The following is a 23,466-nucleotide window of genomic DNA, read 5'->3' on the forward strand; positions in this document are numbered from 1 at the left end:
CTCCCATCCACTGCCTCCAACCTCATAGTCCCACAACCCCGCACCGCCCGTTTCTACCTCCTGCCCAAAATCCACAAACCTGACTGCCCCGGACGACCCATCGTCTCAGCCTGCTCCTGCCCAACCGAACTCATCTCGGCATACCTCGACACGGTCCTGTCCCCATTAGTCCAAGAACTCCCCACCTACGTTCGTGACACCACCCACGCCCTCCACCTTTAAACTCATTCCTGAAGAAGGGCCTGTGCCCGAAACGTCGAATCTCCTGTTCCCTGGATTCTGCCTGACCTGCTGTGCTGTTCCAGCAATAAAGTCTCAACTGAAATCCATATACACCACATCCATTGCTCAACCTTCGTCAACTTGTCACGTCACATCCTCAAGTAACTCAATTAAGCTTGTGAGGCCTGACCTACCCCTCACAAAGCCATGTTGACTATCTTTAATCAAACTTTTTTTTTCCAAATAGTCATAAATCCTATCTCTCAGAATCTTTCCAGTATCTTGCTTACCACACACATAGGACTGACTGGTCTATAATTCCCAGGAATTTCACTATTCCCTTTCTTGAACAGAGGAACAACATTCGCCTCCTTACAATCATCCGGTACTACTCTTGTGGAGAGTGAGGATGCAAAGACCATCACCAGAGGCACAGCAATCTCATTCCTTGCTTCTGGTGGTAATCTTGGATATATCTGGTCCAGCCCTAGGGACTTATCTATCTGATGCTTCCCAGAATTTCCAGCACATCCACTTTCTTAATAGCAATCTGTTCAAGCCTATTAACTTGATCCATGGTGTTCTCAATATCAACAAGGTCCTTCTCTCTAGTGAATACTGAAGCAAAAACCCCTACCTCTTCAGTCTCCAGGCACAAGTTCCCTCGACTGTCCCTGCTCAGACCTACCCTCTCACTGATCATTGTCTTATTCCTCATGTAAGTGTAGAACGCCTTTAGATTTTCCCTAATCCTTCCTGCCAAGGCTTTTTTGTGCCCCCTCCTAGCTCTCCTCATTCCATTTTTGAGTTCTAAAGACAATTCTGCAGACAGGGAAATACAACTTCCCTACTACCCCAAGGATATGAATTTCTCTTCCTATAGATAGTGATATCATTTGTACACTGGCTTCAGAAGGCTGCATCTCTTCAGATAGTAACATGTCAGGAATTCTAATAGGAAGTAAAAGTGCACCATCATCAACTCCAAAATAAACTTTTGTCCGAGGATTAATAGGATTTTCCTGCATACCAGTCTGGTATACAGACTTGCATGGAAGCTCAGCATTACTGTCTGGCATTTTCTTGAACAAAGCATTGTTGCTGATAAAAAGAATATTTGTAGAGTGGATATTTCTTTGGGCAGTTGCTACATAACTGTTAGTAGTTAAGCTTTTGGTTCAGTGGTCTCTTTTAATTAGTTAGACTTCTCCAACTGTTGCTTATTTTAATATGTTCAAGCTTCCACTGATATTGAAGTTTTCTAAAGTACTCCTGAGCTGCATAACTCTGCATTTTGGGTTTATGCTTCTTTATTGAAAGAAACCTTGAGTGCTTCCATGATATTGCTGCTGAGATTCAATTGCTGATTTTGGTTAACATTTCTGCAGATTAATAATCTGTAAATGTTCAACATTAATGTGATCTTGGGTTATGGGTCTCCTTTCCCCAGCTACTTTTCTCTGGCTGCTTGCAATTGTTGTTACATGTTATTAGTCTGCTCAATGCAATGAATAGACAAATTCACCCTTCCTCACTCATCCAACAAAAAGGCAAGACTCCCTAAAAGAGATAGCAGAGACTTCACCATCATTGGTATCTCATTCACACTTGAAACACCATAGCATACTTTGTTATGGACCAAGTGCTGTAAATGGGGTTAGAGTAGATCAATGTTTGATGACCAGTGGGGACATGATAGGCTGAAGGGCCTCTTTCCATGCTGTAATACTCTGAATCTATTCTAACAAGATCCAGATCCTGTTCAGCCAACAGGTCATCTCTCTCTGTGATGGTGTCATTTGTTTCACACTAACCTGAAAGGGGTTCTAGAATGTTATTGTATGTTATTATTCATGGTGCATCCTGTTCCTGCTTCTTGTAGTCTTTACTCAAAGAGAAGCGAACAATCTGCTTTATCCTATTCTGGCCCTAGGTACTGTTGTTTTGCCAATTTCCAATGGAGACTTGCTCGTAAAGTAAAGAAACAACTTTATTTCAGCTGGTGTATATAGTTAATACAAAGTTATACAAATATCACTGCCTAACAAAGAACAATGCTGATTTGAAATAACATAATAAATAGCAATTATCTATCTCCCATTTGCAACAAAGGATAGCTTGCTTCTGTATTTGTATTCTTATTTTGATACCTCCTGCAACTTGAAGTTTTATTGAAGATGGCTGGAGAAATTGAAATTTCAGTTAAACCTGAAAGATTTGATACATTGTCACCATATCTCCATTCAGAATTAGCTTTGTTGCTACTATCAACCGTTGTATCAGCATACCAGAAAGGGTCTTGTGGATCTACCAGTTCCTCCAAGGAGAATGTAGCCGACACAGATCCTGACCTTATTGCAGTATTGGTTCAAACATGGACAAAATAGCTGAATTCCCAAGGCAAGGAGACAGTGATTCCTTTAACATCAAGGCTGCATTTGACTGAGTGTGGCATCAAGAAGTCCAGCAAAATTGGAGTCAATGGGTCTCCAGAGGGAAACTCTACCAGTGAAAGTCATGTCTGACACATTGGAAGATTCATGGTTGTTGGAGGTCAGTCATCTCAGCTCCAGCACATCTCTGTAGGTGTTCCTCAGGGTAATGAACAAAGCCCACCTACTTCAGCTGCTTCATGAATAAATTTCATCCTTCATAAGGTCAGAAGCGAAAACATTCACCTGTGATTGCACCATATTCAGCAACATTTCTGACTCCTTAGATACTGAAGTAGTCCACGTTTAATTGTAGCAAGAGCTGGCCTTCAGTTGAAAAGTAACATTTGTGCCACACAAATACTAGGCAATGACCACTCCAATAAGAGACAATCTAAACACCTCCCCTTGATATTCAATGGCATTACCATCACAGAATCCCCCAATATCAACATCCTAAAGGTTACTGTTGACCAGAACGTGAACTAGACGAGCCATATAACTAATGGCTAGAAGAGCAGGTCAGAGGCTCAGAACACTGCAGCAAGTAACTGACCTCCTGACTCCTCTTGCCCTTTCTCAGCATTGTATGGTGGTTCCGCTCTTGTACAGTTTTTCCTCTCTGCTGTCTGATGATTTTAGTCAGTCTCAGTTTGCCATTGTATTATACTATCAGAGTGTTCCTCTTTAGGCCATTTCCCCAGTTTGACAGTCAGCTTAATGGGCTGGTCTCATCGTTTACCCACTCACTCTATTGCCACTGAGCATCAATCAGGCCCCCACTTGCCATTGGTTCTGTAGGTCTTTTACTGCTTGTTACCATGTAGTGGAAATGTGTTTAGCTTACTGATAGAAGACAGTCCATACCTTGTCAATAAGCACCAATAATCATTGTTAAGTGCATACACTATACACAGGAAATAGCACGAGATCTCACCTCCAGAACTTGATATAACTCATGCCCCACTTCCTTGTCATCTGACATCATTATGACATAGCTCCTGACATATATACATAATAGCTATTACTACTGTAGCTATATATACATAATAACTTTACTCAACAGCTAATTGTTACTTCATTTTTTTTTAGCTTTAAAACACCAACCAATAACCAATCAGCAAAATAGTGAAATATAATATACCTGCTCTGTTCCACCTTGTGTGCTGTGTTACTAGATGCAGGACACAAAAGATCTGGACAAACACTTAATCCTGAGTCTCTGCTATTTGGTTGAGCACAATTAGGACAGCATAGAGATTGCCACTAATATCCCTGGCAAAAGAATTGATAGCCATTGTTAGCTACCTCAGTGATGCTTCTTGGAAAGAGTGCACCTTCAACAAGAATGGTGCCTTTTATATTGAACTCTGGCAGCAATGATGTAGGAAGTTCACACTCGAAACGTGATCACTTGGATAGAATGTAGAGAAATCTCAGTGTTAATGAAACTATATTCCTTTCAAGGAGGGACAGAAGAGATGAGACACAAAAAAATGGCTAACTTTGTTTTGCTTCTTACATGGGTTCTGAACATTTCTAGCAAGGCCAGCAATTGTTGTCCATAGCTGAGTAACCTGTTAGGCTATTTCAGAATCAATCAGATGTAGGCCAAGTAAAGTGAGGACAGCAGATTTCCTTCTTCAATGAGCATGAGTGAATCAGATGGGGCTTTAAACAGGAATCAACATTAGGTCGACGGTCAGAAAAACATGAAAGAACTGCTGATACTGTAAATCATAAAGAAAAGCAAAAATTTCTGGAAAAGCCCAGCAGGTCTGATAGCAGCTCTGGTGAGAAATCAGAGTTAATGTTTTGAGTCCAGTGACCCTTCGTCAGAACTGAGGAGAGGTCACTCAACCCAACAGACGTGGGCAGACCTGCTGAGCTTTTACCAGCAATTTCTGTTTTTGTTCCATTAGTTAGATGCTTGTCTTTAGATTAGCTTTTTTTAATTTCCATATTTTATTGAATTCAAATTACATCTTCTGCCATGCTGGGCCTAGGACTCTTGATTACCAGTCCAGTAACATTACCAGTACACCAGTACCTCGCCTGTAGTATTTGATTGATGTCCCTGACTGCATTAAATGAAATTAGAAAAGCCTTGTGGTATAGCTGATAAACCATTGCGTGATACCTGTAATCTTGTATGTTCTTGGTGGCTGTCAGTCTTATATCATGGCAGATGACCTGCCAGATTTCTATTCATCAAAGAGAAATGGGCTGTAGTTCAGTATTAGGCTGTCATGTAACTCAAAGAAAATGACTCTACTTGGTCAATTACTATGTGAGTAGGAAAATTGATACCATAAAGCAGATAAAAGGAGAAATTGATCATTATTGACCCCAGAATACAAATGCTGCATTAACATTCTGAAAGAGCAAAGTGTGAAATCAGAAGTCAGTAGTAACCAAGATGAAAGTTAAAGAGAAAATGTGGGAGAGCGCAAAAGGAGGCAAGTAATCAGCTACCATGGGCTGAATTTTGTTTTGTCCAGCAAGTCCTATTGTTAGGGGCAACAGTGGAAGCTAATCCTGGTTTGACAGCAAGTGGAACTGGGTAGCATATTGCCATCAGGGTCGTCGTCCAGTTATGGATACCTCAAATAAATGAACTGTATTTCAGCAACAATGCTGCTAGCAGGGGCCAATGCTAAGGTTACAGCCTTAGGGAGAGGGTGCGTCTGATGGAGCACCCAAACATAGAGTTGCAATAAGATGGGAAAGTGAAATGTAGCTGCTAGGTCCCAGCATGGTGAGGTGAATATTTTGGAGCATTGGGGTATGTTGTCATAGACCATGATATGGTCATAAAATCTCTTCCCCGAGAACCCATGGAGGTCACTAGTTTTCAAGCAGCAGTCTTCCATGCAATGGTGGGTCCTCCCAATTCAGGTGAAATGCCCAGAGAGGCAGGAAGGTGAGCCCTTAATGGCGACTCATGTATTCAATTAGCCATTGGCTGGGCAGATGAACAGCAACATTTCTTGATGATGGCAATATGACATAGCTTGTATCCATTCCTCTGTCACAGTTCAATTTGCTGCCAATGATTTTTGAAATTCAGCCAGAGATAGGTACCTGGGCCACCAAGTTCCAGAGATTTCAGTTCATGCACAATGACATAAAATAAAACTTAATATTACAATACTAGTCAGCTATCAAGAAACTTGTTATTACTGTTGTATAACTGAAAATTCTTGTATTCTCTCTATCTTCCTTTTACTATCCTTACTTCACCATCTCTGCTGTATTACTTTCATTACTTCTTACACAGTTTTGAAATAATGTACTGCAATTTAACTTATTCTGCAATTTCTATTTTAAAATTGTAATTGGTTGGTACCTGTTTTCCTGAATCTTTCCATTCTACAGGCCCATCATCTCCATTTCTTTGAAAACCGATTCAGAAGTTAAATTGTTTTCAGACAGTTAAAGCTCAAGAAATGATCTGCTTCCTCTAGTTGCTGGATAATATGACGGGATTTTTGTTTCCAGCAGGTAGTGGGCAGATTGTCAGCTCTGTCTGCCAATGAAGCCCATAGGAACCTTAATTGATTTTCATGGTCGAGCGTCATTAACACTGAATCGACAAGCTGCCTGTGCTAATTATGCACCTCTAGTGTTGCCCCTGATTGGAAAGACAGGAACCTCAACCAGTCAGCTTGAAGGAATCTTAAAGAAGAAGTTTGGAAACATTGGACATGTGTTCATACTATTTAACAACAGAAGGAGGCCAATTAGTTGAAGGTTTTAAGGCTTAGAACTCACAAATGACTGAAGTCAGAATGAGTCCTAGGCTCATCTGGAAATCCCTTCTGCAGGTTAACCTTTAACTACTGCTGGAAGTTTATCCCATCCATAGTTTGGGAATGGGTTTAGAAACTCAGAGTAAGAATGTAGGTAGAAAGAAAAATAACAGTGGTCTGAGCAGCATGATTAACATATAATTATAAAAATTCAGATATTTATCTGTTCTTGATGTGTGTTTTGACCACCTAAATTTAGATCCTTGTGAAAATTAGATGGGCAGACACATGGAAAGTAAACATTTTTTTAAATCCCCCAGTAAAAGTGGGGAAATTAATGTATTGGTCATACTGGAATTCCAATTTCAGGTATATAAAACAAGTCAGACCAGTACACATCATCTCCCCCTTATCCTGTATTTTTCCTGGCCTTACCTGCTGGGCGGCACGGTGGCACAGTGGTTAGCACTGCTGCCTCACAGCGCCAGAGACCCGGGTTCAATTCCCGACTCAGGCGACTGACTGTGTGGAGTTTGCACGTTCTCCCCGTGTCTGCGTGGGTTTCCTCCGGGTGCTCCGGTTTCCTCCCACAATCCAAAAATGTGCGGGTCAGGTGAATTGGCCATGCTAAATTGCCCGTAGTGTTAGGTTAAAGGGGTAAATGTAGGGGTATGGGTGGGTTGCGCTTCGGCGGGTCGGTGTGGACTTGTTGGGCCGAAGGGCCTGTTTCCACACTGTAAGTAATCTAATCTAATCTAATATCTGTCATGACCTACTCTGCCCTAATTTTTTTAAAAGTATAATTTGGAGGTGTTGGTGTTAGACTGGGGTGTACAAAGTTAAAAATCACACAACACCAGGTTATAGTCCAACAGGTTTATTTAGAAGCACTAGACTTCAGAGCGCTGCTCCTTCATCAGGTGGTTGTGGAGTATAAGACACAGAATTTATAGCAAAAGTTTACAGTCTGATGCAACTGAAATGAAATATTGAAAAAGACCTGGATTGTTTGTTAAGTCTCATCTTTTAGAATGACCACGTTGCTTTCATTCCTTTCATATGTAAATCCCAGAACTTTTTAAAAGTTACATTTTCAAGTGAACTTTAACAATAGGTGCCATGTGAGCTCAGATAATGCATTGAAGGTGTGAGGTTAAAGTCTATCTGTCTGTGCACAAGTGTTTAGACCGATTCTAGTTCTAAGAAAAGGATTTACAGAATCTTATATGGGTTCATGCAGCTTTTGAGCAAAATAAAATGTAATTCTACAAGTAAAAATTTATATGTGTGTGTGTGTGTGTATGGGGGGGGGGGGGCGAGCAAGTGTGAGTGTCTGTGTGAGAGTGTGTGAATATGTATGTATGTGAGTCTAAAGTCGCATAAGTCTGTGAGAGAGTGCTTGTGTTGGTGTGAGTGTAAGGGGGTGTGGATGTATGAGCGTATGAGAGAGCTTGTGTATGAGAGAGTGACTGCATGAGTGTAGGGGTCTGTAGGAGTGTGTGTGTGTGTGCATGCGCGGTTGTGTGCATGTGTGTGAGAGAGTCTGTCATGCAGTGGGGTCACCTGTAGTGTGAAATGAACCCAAGGTCCCGGCTGAGGCCATCCCCATGAGTACCAAACTTGGCTATCAGCTCTGCTCATTCACTTTGCGCTATTGCCTGTCCTGAAGTCCACCTTGGAGAATGGTCACCCAAAAGTCCATTAACAGCATGTCCATATGCCAAGATTCTCTACATTATAGGACATTATGGATGGTTTGTATGTGGCCCGCTAGGTTCAAAGAGCCAGATGAGCCACTCTGCTCCTATTCTGATATAGATATTTTAATCAACCTGTTAAGACATGTTAATGATACACTGCTGAAGCAAATGCAACTTGAACCTGAGCCTTCCAGCCCAGAGGTAGGGACACTACCAGTGTACCACAAGCCTCCCAAATCTGTTTGTTGCATTCTTACATTATACCTTGAAATCTAAGGACATTATGCTGAATGTCTGCTCCTGATTTGCATGAGCACTAAGCCAATGCTGCATTCGCCGAGTTCTTTCATTTGGTCAATTAGTGGCGAGATAAATTTGAGCACAGTTCAAGATGAAAACTTGGGTTATGCACTAATTTATAATCTAGATGGAAAAATATTTTTAAAGCTGGACAAGTTATGTCTCTTTTGTTAGGCTCTCCAATGACCTAATTTCAGTCTGTTCTTGGAAAAAAGCCTTTAGCATTGGTCTATGTGTAACTGAAAAGGCCAATACCTGAAGCACAGTTCTTTGAGCACATTAGGCAGAGTATCGTCTCAAGTAGTGCAAGCTGGAGTATGGGATTTGCTTCCCTTCCATCTCTGGTGCAGCTCTGCCTCATTCTTAAGATGTTTGGACTCAAAGGCACGATGCATCTTGATTGTCACCAAGTTGTCACCATTTTAAATGATTTGGAGCAATTTTATTTATGACCAGATCCTGGATGAGGTTTCTTACATCTTTAAGGTTCCACTTGGGCTACCACAAATTATCAAGTCCCCAGAAGATGAGATATGAATTTGTTTCCCTTCCTTATTCACCGATACCCCCCTATTGGTTACAATATTATTAAGTCACAACCCTTCTGGATAGTTTTCTCCTGGACCAAGTGAACTTAGGTTTTGAAAGGGGCCAGTTTGACCGTGCTTTTCTGAATTTTACAAGAGTAGCTTACTGGTTGCTAAACAAAGGAGGAAATAATAACACAAGATATATGCACACAGATTAGAAATCAGAAGGAAATCCAAAAAAGATAAAAGCTAAAGAAACACGGTAAATCTCTGTGGGCCATTTGTAAAGAGTAGATAGTGAAATGTTAATAGTTGCAGATGAGTTAAGATCCTTTAGTTCTGTTTCCTTTTGACTGGCTTGCTGGCTCGCTGGCTCCCAGCACTCAGAGCGAGAGAATCCTTTTATTATAATATAGCTTGTAGGTAGTTATTCAGTTATGACTTTCACAGCTCACTAGTTCTTCAACCTAGGCTAGTGCTAGAGCATATGAGTACCTCAGTCCATTGGCATACATGGGCACCTTAGCACACTAGCACACCTTTTGATGTCAGTGCTGTTACACATTAAGGAAAGCTTCAGAGTGTCTTTGAAGCATTTTCTTTGTCGTCCCCTTGAATCCTGGCCATTTGATTGTTGAGAAAACAGCACCTTGGCGGGGATATGCTTGTCACCATCTCACACAAATTTGTTTTTGCAGAAGTTTTGTCTGAATGCTTGTGTATCCGGCTTCCTCTAGCATTTATTCATCCTCTTACATCCTCCTGTTATACCCAGAGGATACAGTGGAGGCATCGCTAATGGAATTTGTTCAGCACTATTTCCATGTTACTAGATGCACTAGGTTTCAGATAGTACAGTACAGGCATGTTATCAAACTGTTCGACAGAGCACAAGAAGTTTTCCTTTAAGTTGTCTACACACAAAATACTTTGTTGAAAATGTGTCTTTCCTAGCTGCTGTCTGAGCTAACTTCCAGTCCCTGCTATTAATATATCCTGGACCAGAAAAGTGCACCTGAAATTATTTGCACTCCTCCTGAAATTGCTCATTTGGAAAATGTAGGCAGCTACAGTTAACTCAAGGATATTTGCTTGCGTATGATGATAATAGTAATTTATGAGCGAAATTGTTTTGTGAGCTTTGGAAGTTCTTGCAGCATTTCCATGTTCAAAAATCTTTGGGAGTAAAATTAATTCTTACAACTAGGCAAGTCAGTGCTTTCAAAGAAACTTCATTTTTTTTTGTATCAGCATTCATGCTTATATATGGCAATAACCTGGTTTATGTTGCCTTTGGGTGAATCTCAGCAATCGATGGTAATAATTTAGTTTACTATCTTATATAAATTTAAAAGACATTTCATCCTCACTTCCAGGCAGCTGATGTAAGCAAGTGTTTTTTTTGGCAAAATAAATTTATTTTCAATTCAGTGAATCACAAATTATAAAATATGTACTCACACAGCTCTAAGTTGATGACCTGGAACACTGACTTTCACAGGGCAGGCATTGCAATTAATATGACTGGACTTCTCCAGATGTTTCATAATTTTGTACATTTCTCCAGGGCTGCAGAGAATTTCCCCATTACTAACACAGTAGGTGATTGTGCTGTCAGCAATATGAACAAATCTCAGCTTGAGTACACCCAGTAACCTTAACAGCTCAACGTAATACGTTTGGTTCCAGGAGGGATTAAAGTGCAATGGCAGGATTCCCGATAGGAACTGTAATGATGGATGGTAGCTTGCTGTAAGTAAATGACAGAGCTTTGAAATGAAAAATACAAATTTTCTGTGTCATGTTTACACATTAAAGTAATCAGGCTTGTTTTGTCTTTGGGCAAATCACAACAATAGATGGTGGTAATTGAGTTTACTTTATTATTGTAAACAGTTAAAATACATCCTCATCCTCACTTTTCGGCTCTTTGCTATAGGAACATTTCTGCAATATGGCTACTGAAATTTATACTGTATTATAAGCTAAAATTGGGGATATGCAATTTGCCATATTCATCACACAAGAAATATAGTTCTCGTGAACTATAGCAACAGAAAAAATATAGCCTTTAGTAATTTTATTACAAAATTATTTCCTAGTTCAAAAATTGACAGGACTCGAAGGTGTTGTGAATGTAATGTGTTTGAGAGAAGACAACTTGAAATTTCACTTGAGGGCACTTACTTCTCAACTAAACACTTGTGGCCCCTTCAACTTCTTACCAGTTTCTTTTGAGTCAGGGTAAACAGTTGCAGCTTCACAGAATCCCTACAATGTGGAAGCAGACCATTAAGTCCACACTGACTCTCCAAAGAGTATCTTACCCAAATACAACCTCTTACCCTATCTTTGTAATCCCTATTTCCCATCTCTTATCCACCTGGCCTGCACATCCCTGGACACTACGGGCAATTTAGTGTGGCCAATCACCTAACCTGCACATCTTTTGGACTTTGGGGAGGAAATTGGAGCACCCAGAGGAAACACACAGACATGGAGAGAATGTGCAAACTCTACACTGTCACCCAAGGCTGGCATCAAACCTGGGTCTCTACTGCTATGAAGCAGCAATGCTATCTGCTGAGCCATCATGCTGCCCAAACTACATTCTTAATCTGGCAAACTATACTTTTTTTAAATTATGGAAACTGAGGGGCTTACCATTATGATCAGGTGAGAAGGGGTGATTGGCTTTCCTCTTTTTAACTTCCTCTCCATCAATCACATACTTGTATCTCCTTTTGTCACATTATATCGCAGTTCATTTAAAATGTAATTAACTAGATCAAAATGAAGGAGCTAAATAACAAGGTTTTCTTAAGCAAAAAAATGAATTTTATTGCCTCCTAACCTGAGAAAAATAATAAAAATGTAATTAAACACACATAAATACAGTTTAATAATCTTAAAAGGGATGCGTATACAGACAGGAAATAAAACCAGCTGCAATTAAAAGTTTTTCGTGCTGTGAAAATGAGTTGCATGTGAAAATGGCTGTTTATTGTCTTCTCTATTCTACACTGCCAAAGTTCCCAGATCATGAGCTCTCAATCTATAGTGGTTGTTCCAAGTTGCTTTTTCATTGATCACAAACTTTTGATGAAGGAGAAAGGCAGAGAGAGAAGGTATCTTCTGGCTTCAAAATCCATTTAATCTTGTCTCTGCCTTGCTGCCCCAAGCAGCTGTTGATATAGATCCACTTGTATATTCCAGAGTCTGCTCATTGTTTGTCCGAGCTGGGAAACTGACTTGCATATGACAGCGTATAAAGTTATCATACACATACCAATCAAATAGGGACACAAATTCCTTGATGCTGATTTAGTTGTTTGGTTTCATTATCTTTGGATGCAATGATAATTTCAGTGCTGTTGAATTTTGTATATTTAACACTGGTTTCATGAAATTTTCTTTAGGCTATGGTTATATGGTGAGCCAGTTAGGCCGTATTGTCCTTATTAAAAGTTACTTTAGTCCATGAAAGTCTTGGGTATAAAAATCAGATGAAGAAATTGAGTATTGATAGTCTATTTTTACTATGTTCATAACAATTACATAACATAACTTCTTAATATTAATTACCATGATATTTTTACAAAAATAATTTATGTTCCATCCACTTCCTTAAGGTCCCCTCCCACCATACTTCATAGTTGTCTGTCAGTTTGCTTTGTAATTAGGAAACATATTTCTTCTGCTCACTATTAATGGCTATTCTGTTCCCCTCACAAATAACTTGCCTTCTGTAGGGATCTTTAAACATTCACTATTTAGCTCTTCTTTTTCTAATCAGTCTGTTTAGAGATATTATTGTACACCTCTGGAGCAAGTTGGACTTGAACCTAGACCTCCTGGCTCAATGAAAGGGACACTATCACTGCATTACAAGAACCCCTCCATGTAATTGCTCTTTGACATAGTTGCAAATTGGAACTCAAGATGTAATGATTTAGTAGTGAGTTACCTTGCTGCAATGTTTCAGAATATGTCCACATTATTAGGCTGGTATGTGTACAGTTATTTATTAGTTCAATAATATCATAAGAAGAACAGTTAAAAAATTGAACACAACAGTTTAAAAAATTGTAAATGCTCAACATTTTATTGCTGATGTTTTTCTCCTACAGCACTTCAGAGAACACCTTGATACCCTGAATGCAAAGGGAATCGGGATGCTCGGTTCCGCTTTAACTGAAGCTTTCACCCTTCTGAAGCAGGTACTAGCATTCTCACCTTTCTCATAAATTAGTGTGTTTAACTTTAAATGATGTAACCAATAAATAATGGCCAATGACTTCCAAATGAGTGAAATTAGATAAATATATTTTGAAAATGTGAAAATGGCATATAAAAATAAAAAGATCTTTTTATATTTGGTTTTACTGTGTCCACTGTTCACATAATAAAGCATTTTGAGGTATGTTTTTACTTTTGAGTAGTGCAATGGAATATAATTAAATTAGTGCACAATGGATTGGTAGCAAATCAGGTCCAATATAGAACAAGGCATCAATTTGCTATTAGCCCACTTTATCAATGCTGCTGTTGTAATTGTTGCTTCCTTTGACCCCAGCTGACTCAGTAGAAACAATAGACATCAGTTTTGTATAACACAAAGTTAAATATAGATATGTTGATTTTATTTATATGTTTTTATTATCTTTGCCATTTATACATCATTAATTCCTCACACCACATTAAACAGATCCAACCATATCTTCACAAAATATCTTCCATTCTCTAAAACTTACTTATTTTATGTCAGTCACTATACTTCTGACTCACTTATTCACAGTTTTTCTGGTCTCTATGATGCAACACATTGCCAAAGAATTTGCCATGCTATGACCATCACCAATAAGGAACAATCTAAGCACTGCTCATGACACTCAATGGTGTTACCACCACTGAATTCCCCACTATTAATATTCTTTGAGCTTGCCATTGGCCAGAAACTCAACTGGACTGGCCACATCAATGCTACAAGAGTGGGTTAAAAGTTAGGAATACTGCGGTGTGTAACTCATCACCTGACTCCCCAAAGCCTGTCCATCATGTACAAGGCACAAGTGTGATGGAATATTCCTCACTTGCACTGATGGGTGCAGCTCCAATGACACCATCCAGGACAAAGCAGCCTGCTTGATTGTTACCACATTCACAAAATCCACTCCTTCTATTACCAACATTCAGTAGCAGCAATGTGTACTATTTACAAGATACACTGCAGAAATTCACCAAAGGTACTCAGAAAGCACCGTATAAATCCACAATCACTTCCATCCAGAAGGACAAGGGCAGCAGATACATGGGAAGTCCACCACCTGCACGTTTTCTACCAAGCCACTCACTATCCTGACATGGAAATATATCACCATTCCATCACTGTCATTGGGTCAACATTCTGCAGTTCCCTCTGGAATTGCAATGTGGATCGACCCACAGCAGGTAGACTGCAGCTCACTACCACCTTCTCAAGGGCAATTAGGTATGGGCAATAAATGCTGCCCACCCAGCGACAGTCACATCCCATGAATAATTTTTTAAAAAATTATGGCAATTATATTGTCGACAGGAGACAGGGAATTGACCTACATGGTGTGCTAAGTATGGTCACATACCAGCTGATTGTTGAGAGAGTGGCATTACTTCAGTTGTGGTACATTGCAGATTTAACATGTGATGTCTGCAAAGTGATGTGGTCAATGCCAATCTGCACCATAAGGAAGCCTGTAATCATCACAAAGCCACATGTTCTCTCTGTTTGCCACTCCCTGATGAGAGAGAATGAAATGTATTAAACTCACTTTACACACAGTCTTAGTGAACTCCCTTATGCATCAGTGGGTAATAAACTGGGAAATTTTATAGATATCACCTGCTATAGTCTGGCAGGAGTCTGGTCCATTTATGTCCTTGGTTGCACTCACCTTCATAGTCACAGGCAATGTTGTCTTCACCACTGTCTGAGGCTATAAATTATGGCTACAATAATGACAGATTTCAATGAACATTATCTTAGAAACATTATGTCTCATTGAATCTGAGGGAGGTAAATTGCTTCCTTAATTTTTTTTTGGATTCCAGCCTCTTAAAGTCCTTTTCCCTCTCCTCCGCCTCACTCTTCCAGCAGCTTGTCCTCTTCTGTGTTGCCTCTACTTCGTCTCCTACACTGAAGGAATACAAACTACTACAACTTTACCTAGAAGCAGTGTGTCTGAATAGAACCTATGATGTTCGGGACCAATTACTTCATTATCTGCCACACCGCTCCTGATAGGTTCCAACCTTAAAAAAAAACGAGCAAATATTTTTACAACATTAGCAAACACCAGTGGAAATCAATAACTAATTGGTATGTAATTTGGAATTCCTTAAAATACCACTGGTAGGGCTCCTGCCTTTGCTGCATGCCAATATTCTAAGGTTAAAAGGGTGAACTCCAAAATGTCAGAGCTGGCATTAGCCAGCTTAGTGGTGCCATGACTTGCCTATTTTTCATTCTTCTGCTACATGGACTTTGCAAACATGTCAATGATAGCTCAACTGGAAATGCATTTACTATGGATGCCATTGTTGGATTTAAACTGCACCAAAAATAGTTCCACTGCATTGGACCTGATTTTCATATCCAGATTGATAGAAAACATGGATCAGGTTTCTGTACTGAACAAGAGTTGCAAATGACTTTATTGTCAGCATAAAATACTACTAATTAAAACTCTTATCCTTTTATAAACTTTCCCTTATGTACACAGAGACGGACAAACAGAGATGATAAAATAGGTTTTGAACAAAGGGGTAAGCCTGGAAAGAGAGTTCAGTAGTTTTTGTTCCCAAGTTCTGATTGTGTGATTATCCATATGATTTTTCTGCTGGCCAGCATATTGTTTTAGACTCCTTTTCCCAATGCTTCCACTTGTTGGTAAGACTCACAAGGTGGTTGATTCACTTATAAAGTGGCTGATATATCAGTTAGAAGTCACAACAGTTATTTCAGAAAAGATAAACTGGTTTGCTTCAGGTGGCCGCAGAGAATAGAGAGAGAGAGAGAGACCACTCTTGAACGAGGGAAGAACTGGACACCTATCTCTCTCTCTCTCTTTCTCTCTCTCTCTCTCTCTCTAAAATTTGTTCCCAGCTCTGAGCTGTGCAGTTCCTGAGAACCAAGCACACAGTTGTGGTTAAGCAGAAAAGGGCTCTAAATTGATAAATGGGCACTAGTCCATAGACCAATCAACTTCTTGTGGTCAACAAAAACTACATCCATAACATCCCTCTAGCTCAAAATTATTTTAAGCTCAGAATTCAATTACTGCTTGTTCAAACATTTGTTTACACGGTGTCTGGCATTGGTTTTGGGTTACTAGCTTTTCAAAACATATATCTTCTTTGTCAGTCCCTCAGGGTCGAGGATGACATGTTTCCACTCTGGAGGGGTGTGTTCTGTGAATAGAACAATTGTGAAGCCACAGACTCTGTCATCAGTGGGACAGTTAATGTTTGAAGAGTTGGGTGTGTGTGGCACTCTGAATTCTGTGCCATTTTTCCACTGCTTGCGCTTGGCCTCCACATGCTCCACTGGGTGATATTTGAAGTGGTTTATGGATACTTCTTCTCCATTTTGTGTGTTCTGGGGCAAGTGATTCCCATGTATTTTGGGTATGCTGTATTTGTTTAAGGAGGCTTTCAGTGTTTCCTGTGCTCTGCTAGTTATTACTTGCCACTGCGGAGCTTGGAGTAGAGCACTCATTTCGGGAGATCTCAGATCCCACCCTGACTTTATAAATAAGCCTACTGACAAGAGTGGTGCTGTTGTTGTCTGACCTCGACAGAGGTCACAGACAGAGGATGTGCCAGGACACGGTCACAGACAGAGGATGTGCCAGGACACAGTCACAGACTGGCAATGTCCTGGGACACAGTCACAGACAGGGGATGTCCTGGGACACAGTCACAGACAGGGATGTTCCGGGACACAATCACAGAACTGTGTTACCTGGTGCAGCAGGATCTGTGAACTGAATAGATGGGTGGCCATTCTCTTCATGCTGGCAATGAAAATGACAGCTGTATTAAACTTTTATGCACGTGGCTGCACCTGAGGATCCACTGTGGACCTGAGTGGGATGTCTCAATTCTCAACCCACAAATGTCTCAAGGCTGTTACCAATGCAATTTATACACAAATACACCACTTTGTCTTCTTTCCCTGTGGTGTGATTACTGCTGAAGCCCAGATGGTAGGGTTCATCAACATAGCTGGCTTGCCTGCCTTGCAGTGCACTATAAAATGTACATACATTGTGTTGAGAACACCATATCATAATGTGGGAAATTTCATCAATAGAAAATGCTTCTCTTCAGTAAATGTACAACCATCTGTATTCATGAGAACTACATCTTAACTGCCTGGATTAGTCTGGGGTGACATTGCAATACACTTCAGAAAGAGTGTGCCACATAATTCTTGCACATTGAGCAAGGGGAACATCACCTTTACGATAGAGCTGTGCAGTGTGGGGTGCAACAAGCCAGGCAGGACTGAATTGAAACCTGCTCCCAATAGATGTGAGTTGAGTGAGGTCATCATTCATTGACTGTAAGTTTGTTTTTATTCGAAAGGCAAGCAGAACCGTTTATTCATAGAAGCTTTTCCTGTAATAACATTATCAACTGTTTAACACTAGGAAGATGTTGTATTATGCTGGCCATTAGAGAAAGAATACTGCTAAAGATGGTAACCTCAGTAGCTTCATTCTTATAGCTGCAGTTTCTATAATAGTTGAGGAAACAGGGGGTACTATGTTTACAAATATGATCTATTTTTAATGACGCATGCCACCTTTGTGTCCTCGGAAACTTTTCTTGTCCATTTCCCTCCCCTATGTGTACTATGAAGGGATAATCCTGTCTAAGAAACAGAGCGATAGAGGAGGTATGGTTCAGACATAATAAGGTGAACAGCAAAGAACTATTTGAGATAACTCGCTCGAGAGTTATCACGGGAGAAGCTCGATATGAAACTCCCCAAAATTGACACTTTGCCAATTTTTGGTCAAATGCAGCCCATTATTTTTGTTTTCATTTTAACAGCTACAATTCTCATGTCCTGTGCTATTAATTTGGACTAAAGTTTGTTTGTTAACTTTAAAATATTTATCAGATTGTACGATTTCTTCCATATTTCCCATTTTTTGTAGTTGGATTTCACTTTGTTTGACATGTAACACTTGTGCTGGATCAAACTGAGAGACTACAATCAACACAAATAATATACTACTATTTATTCAAATACTGCTGACAGGGAGAAAGAGGGTACTGCAGAAAAAAAAGTAGTATCTGTACTTTTGGGAAGCTATTGAACACAGCATAACAAAGCCACCAAATGTTATAATTTGTACTGATTAAGTAGCACATTGGCTGTATTAAAGAGTCTAAATGATTGTGATTGCAATCATCTCTTGATTTGATATATATTTACTAACAGACTAATGAAATCCAACCTCAAAGCTTAGATTGTGATTTTTTTAATCGAGATTCTCTCAGTCATGTAGTTTAACATTGTGTGAAGACCTGTGCAAACACAGGGAATTAGTGTAAAGCATATTTACAGTGTTTTCCTTTGGTTCTCCCATTGAAGTTAGATTAACTGATTGGGAAATCCTTGGTGAATTTGCTCCACTCAAACCCAACATGTTGTTCGTGTAATTTGAATAAGCAATGTCCCTCAAAAGTGGCACAAAGTAATTAAATGCATATTTTTATTTTTACTCTCATTATATATTTCAAATAGAGGGGATTATTTCATAACTATTTCATAAAATATACAGTGCCTAATATATTAAATGTCCATCGAAATGTGAGTGCCTGCTAAATAGAAAATCCTCTGCTGTTTTTTGCAATAGTGATAAGGGGAAGAATACTGCAAAATAGTTGATAACAGGGTGATTTGTACTAAAATGAAATTTGCTGGTTGACTTACGTAAACAATAGATGGAAATGTGTTGCTGGAGAAGCGCAGCAGGTCAGGCAGCATCTAGGGAACAGGAGAATCGACGTTTCGGGCATTAGCCCTTCTTCAGGCGTAAACAATAGTATGCCTCTTTCAATATATTCACTAATTCAAAGTTATATAATCAACTCACAAACTTTCCAAGTTGAATCTGTGGTAGTTCTGATGATGTAAAGCATCAAATATCCATTAATTATTTTAGAAAAGAAAATAGGACATGTGGGTTGTCATTTGGCAACAACTGCAATTATCCTTTGGCAAATGAATTCAATCTCACCAGTGATTACGCCTATTTTTTAAAGATTTTTTCAAGAAATTTGAGTCTTTTTTGACATTTGAATGACTGGCAATCACAATAAAGACTATAAATGTCAGAATGCATTGAAATTTTTCTTCCAAAAGACAAATCATTAGAAGCTAATTGTAGTTCATCACAGAATGCTTGTCATTGGCATTTATGATGTAAATAGGTTCCATACCCCCTGGGTTAACTAATATAATGAACATTCTATACATATGTTGGCTGAGATTGCAACTGATGTTAATTCTATCAGTTAAATTTTATTCCTAACATTTTCAAAAATAAGTTCTCATCTCGAGCAGTATGTAAGGACCTCCTAGAACCAATAGAGGATTAATTTTATTGCATATTATTAAAATCACTTGAGTTTGTTCTATATTTTTTTCCGGAAGCACATTTTAAAACCTTACACAGAATACTGTGGTATTGTGTTACTGCCACCTGGAGGAAAGTAATGAAAATTACATACTAAATCAAAGTTAAAAATCACACAACACCAAGTTATAGTCCAACAGGTTTATTTGGTAACACTAGCTTTCGGAGCGCTGCTCCTTCCTGGAGTATAAGATCATAAAACACAGAATTTATAGCAAATGTTTACAGTGTGATATAACTGAAATGGTATATTGAAAAAGACCTGGATTGTTTAAGTCTCTCATATTTTACATGAATCCACGTAAGATTCTGTAATTCCCTTTTTTAGAAATATAATCAGTCTGAACATTTGTACACAAACAGACAGACTTTAACCTCACACCTTCAATGCATTATCTAAGATGACATGGCACCTGTTGTTAAAGTTCACTTGAGAATGCAACTTTAAAAAAAGTTCTGGGATTTACATATGAAAGAACTGAAACCAACATGGTCATTCTAAAAGATGAGAGACTTAACAAACAATCCAGGTCTTTTTCAATATGTCATTTCAGTTGCGTCACACTGTAAACTTTGGCTATAAATTCTGTGTCTTACAATATTGTACTCCAGAACTACGTGATGAAGGAGCATTGCTTCGAAAGCTAGTGCTTCCAAATAAACCTGTTGGACTATAACCTGGTGTTGTGTGATTTTTAACTTTGTAAGCCCCAATCCAACACCAACACCTCCAAATCAACAATAAATTAACCAATTGTCCAGTTGATCCAAATGCGGCAAGTTAACATCAAATAAACTTTGTTTAATGAATGACAAGTCAATTTATTGATAATGTGCAGTAAGATCTGAAAAATTGATTACTGTAATATTTATTGTATAATATAATGTTTTGCTACAAAACCATTAAATACTTGTGGCAGTATAGCAATATTGCACATATGGTAGTCTCGCACATACTTGAGGATGAAGCCAGGCCTTATGAGACCAAATCTAGCCTTTATACATAATGAAAAGGTATCTTGTGAATCTGGTGACCTTGAAAGCCGCTAACAGGTGGGATAGTTCCAAGTTCCATCCCACTTTGGTGTTGAGGTTTTGTTACAAGTTTGGGTGACAAAGGGTCTCAATTTTCCTCAGATGGATAAGGAAGTGAGCAAATGAGCTGTGGTTCTGGTTCCCATTCAATATTATTCAGTAATCTAAGTAAAATACTCCTCAGTTAGCTGGATGAGTGCAGCTCCAATAAAACTCATACTGTTTGGCACCGTCCAAGACAAAACAACCCCCTTGATTGGTACCACACTCAGAATAACTCACTATCTCCACTATCGATGCTTAGGAACAGCAATGTGTACATTTTCAAGATGTACTGCAGAAATTCTACAAGGATCCTTAGACATAACCTTCCAGACCCACAAACACTTCCATCTCAAAGGAAAAAGGCAGCAGATACATGGGAACACCATCATCTGCAAGTTCCCCTGAAAAGCCTCACACTATCTTGACTTGGAAATATATCTCTGTTGCTTCAGTTTTGCTGGATCAAAATCCTGGATTCTCTTCCTGAACAGCATTGTGGGTCTAGGTACAGCACATGGACAGCAGCAGGTCAAGAAGACAGCTGACCACCACCCTCTCAAGGGCAACTAGGGATGGGTAATAATTGCTAGTCCAGCCAGTGTGTCCACAATCCAAAAATGAATTGAAAAAAAATGAGCAGAGTCAAGTGAGGGAAAATTTAGGCTTTGCTGTTTTTCAGTCGTGAATTTCCCATTTTGCATTGCGGGTTATTTGCTGGAATGCTTCTGTTGTTAAAAAAGATCATCTCCTAACACGACAAAGCCTTCCATATTTTAAACTGATCCTTGAAAGGTTAATGGCAGGAAATGATTACTCAGCCGAAAGGACCCTTAGATTTTCTTCATTAATTACCTCACAGCTATGTTGACTTTAACGTTTGATAACAATAGGAGATCAATAGTTACGATGCTCACAGGGAAACTGAATTTAAAAGATAAGACTTACTTGTGAATGAAAATTGATTTTTTTTTTAAAAATGTTCTTCGTCCCTTTCAAAATGAATAGCTCTAAATGAAACAAAGTAAAAGAGCCTTTGTGACATATCCTAACATAAACAATGGGCACAGAACGGCCAATCATCTGGATTCTTTGTTTTCCCTTATTATTAGTGGAAGAACAATATAACCTGTCCAAACATATAAATGAACGAAAAATACAAGAAGGGTGTGATAAGTGAAGAAAATTTTGTGCAAAAGGTGGTGCACCTTAAATTTTGATGCTATCCCTTTGTGTAAAAAAATTTAGTTATTTTAACTGTACTCTCACTTCCTGTATTCTCCTTTGCCCAGTTTAACACCACTGGTCATGGAAGCACTTGCAGCCAAGCTATTATGCTAGTTACGGATGGAGCTGTGGATACTTATGATACGATATTTGCAAAATACAACTGGCCAGATCAAAAGGTAAGCTGCAGATGCTATATGTCACATTTTAGTTTTCTGTAATCATCATTCAGTTGCATATATTGACAGCAGAAGTTCTCTTTGTATTCAATTGTTTAGCTTCTTTGCTCATGTAGCATCAACAAATTTAAGAATACATCAACGTTATACAGAAAAAAATGTATTAATGCTGCCATAACTGTATTTTGTTCACTTTGAAATCATTATTGAAATTCTGTCTTTCTATTCATGAGAATCACATGCTAGTCATAATATTGGTTGTCATTCAAAATAATATGTATGTTGTTGTTCTTCTTGTTGCATTATGGACTCAGAAATGTTTAACTTTGTGTGGTCACTAGGATGTTCCTGCACCGATTTGAGTTTCATACTCCATAAACTGCTATGAAACCGTTTTGCTCTTGAGAAATATGAATAATTGTAAATTCAGCAATTTAATCACTGACGTATAAAGGAAGCAAGATAATAGCAAAATATTTTGTAATTTCCACCTCCATTTGTTCTTCAGACTGACCCTTGATAACAACACAACTGTGACCTTTAGTACTATGAATCTTCTGTTACACTAGCAGCCTTTCTCTGATCCCAGTTAATAATCCCTAGCTAAGAGCTCAGCTTTTATCCCATTCACAATAATAGTTCGCTTCCTCTCTCCTGCTCCTTTGCTGTCTCCAAGCAACTCAAACGTCATACCAGCCCTTAGCTAAGCCCCAAAAAATAACCTATATAAAAACAGTGATCCTAGTCTACAATATAAGGAAGTTACATATGACAAATCTCTTTAATTTCTATGTTGAGACTTTATGATGGTCGTCTTGTTCATGTTTCTGAAACTAACAACTTTCAGAAAATGATTCCTTCCTTTTTTTAGAAACCTCTGACTTGTGTAGGAAATTACAGAAGAAAAGTCAATCAATCTTTGATAGAAAGGACTGACAAAAATAGGGTAACTATTAGATTCTTGTAATTTATATACTTGTGAGACGATCAAAGACTCCCACCAAGAAGGGAATTAGGTTCCAGGGCGTTTGGCATCATAGGGTGGACAGGGCTCAGTTGAGGATGAACAAGATAGAGCAGGGACAGGAATGGCTGTTGCACGTTCCAGGATTCAGATATTTCAGTAAGAACAGAGAAGATGGTAAAAGAGGGGGAGGTGTGGCATTGTTGATCAGGCACAATATTACAGTTGTAGAAAGGATATTTGGGGACTCGTTAACTGAGGTAGTATGGGTTGAGGTTAGAAACAGGAAAGGAGAAGTCACCATGCTGAGAGTTTTCTATAGGCCTCCGAATAGTCCCAGAGATGTAGAGGAAAGGATAGCAAAGATGATTTTCGATAGGAGTGAGAGA

At 39.0% G+C, this 23,466-nt stretch overlaps 1 protein-coding gene across 1 annotated transcript in view; it reads left to right on the forward strand.

Moving 5' to 3' along the window:
- The window catches only part of cacna2d3a (calcium channel, voltage-dependent, alpha 2/delta subunit 3a), a 645,952-nt gene that overhangs the window by 212,802 nt on the left and 409,684 nt on the right, over positions 1–23,466 (forward strand). Inside the window, exons 9-10 of the mRNA XM_043708636.1 lie at positions 13,067–13,156; positions 22,000–22,113. Of these exons, the coding sequence (XP_043564571.1) occupies positions 13,067–13,156; positions 22,000–22,113 (204 nt within the window). The remainder of the gene's footprint in view (positions 1–13,066; positions 13,157–21,999; positions 22,114–23,466) is intronic.

The sequence above is a fragment of the Chiloscyllium plagiosum genome, chromosome 18 (genome assembly GCF_004010195.1).
Source record: "Chiloscyllium plagiosum isolate BGI_BamShark_2017 chromosome 18, ASM401019v2, whole genome shotgun sequence".
NCBI lineage: Eukaryota > Metazoa > Chordata > Chondrichthyes > Orectolobiformes > Hemiscylliidae > Chiloscyllium > Chiloscyllium plagiosum.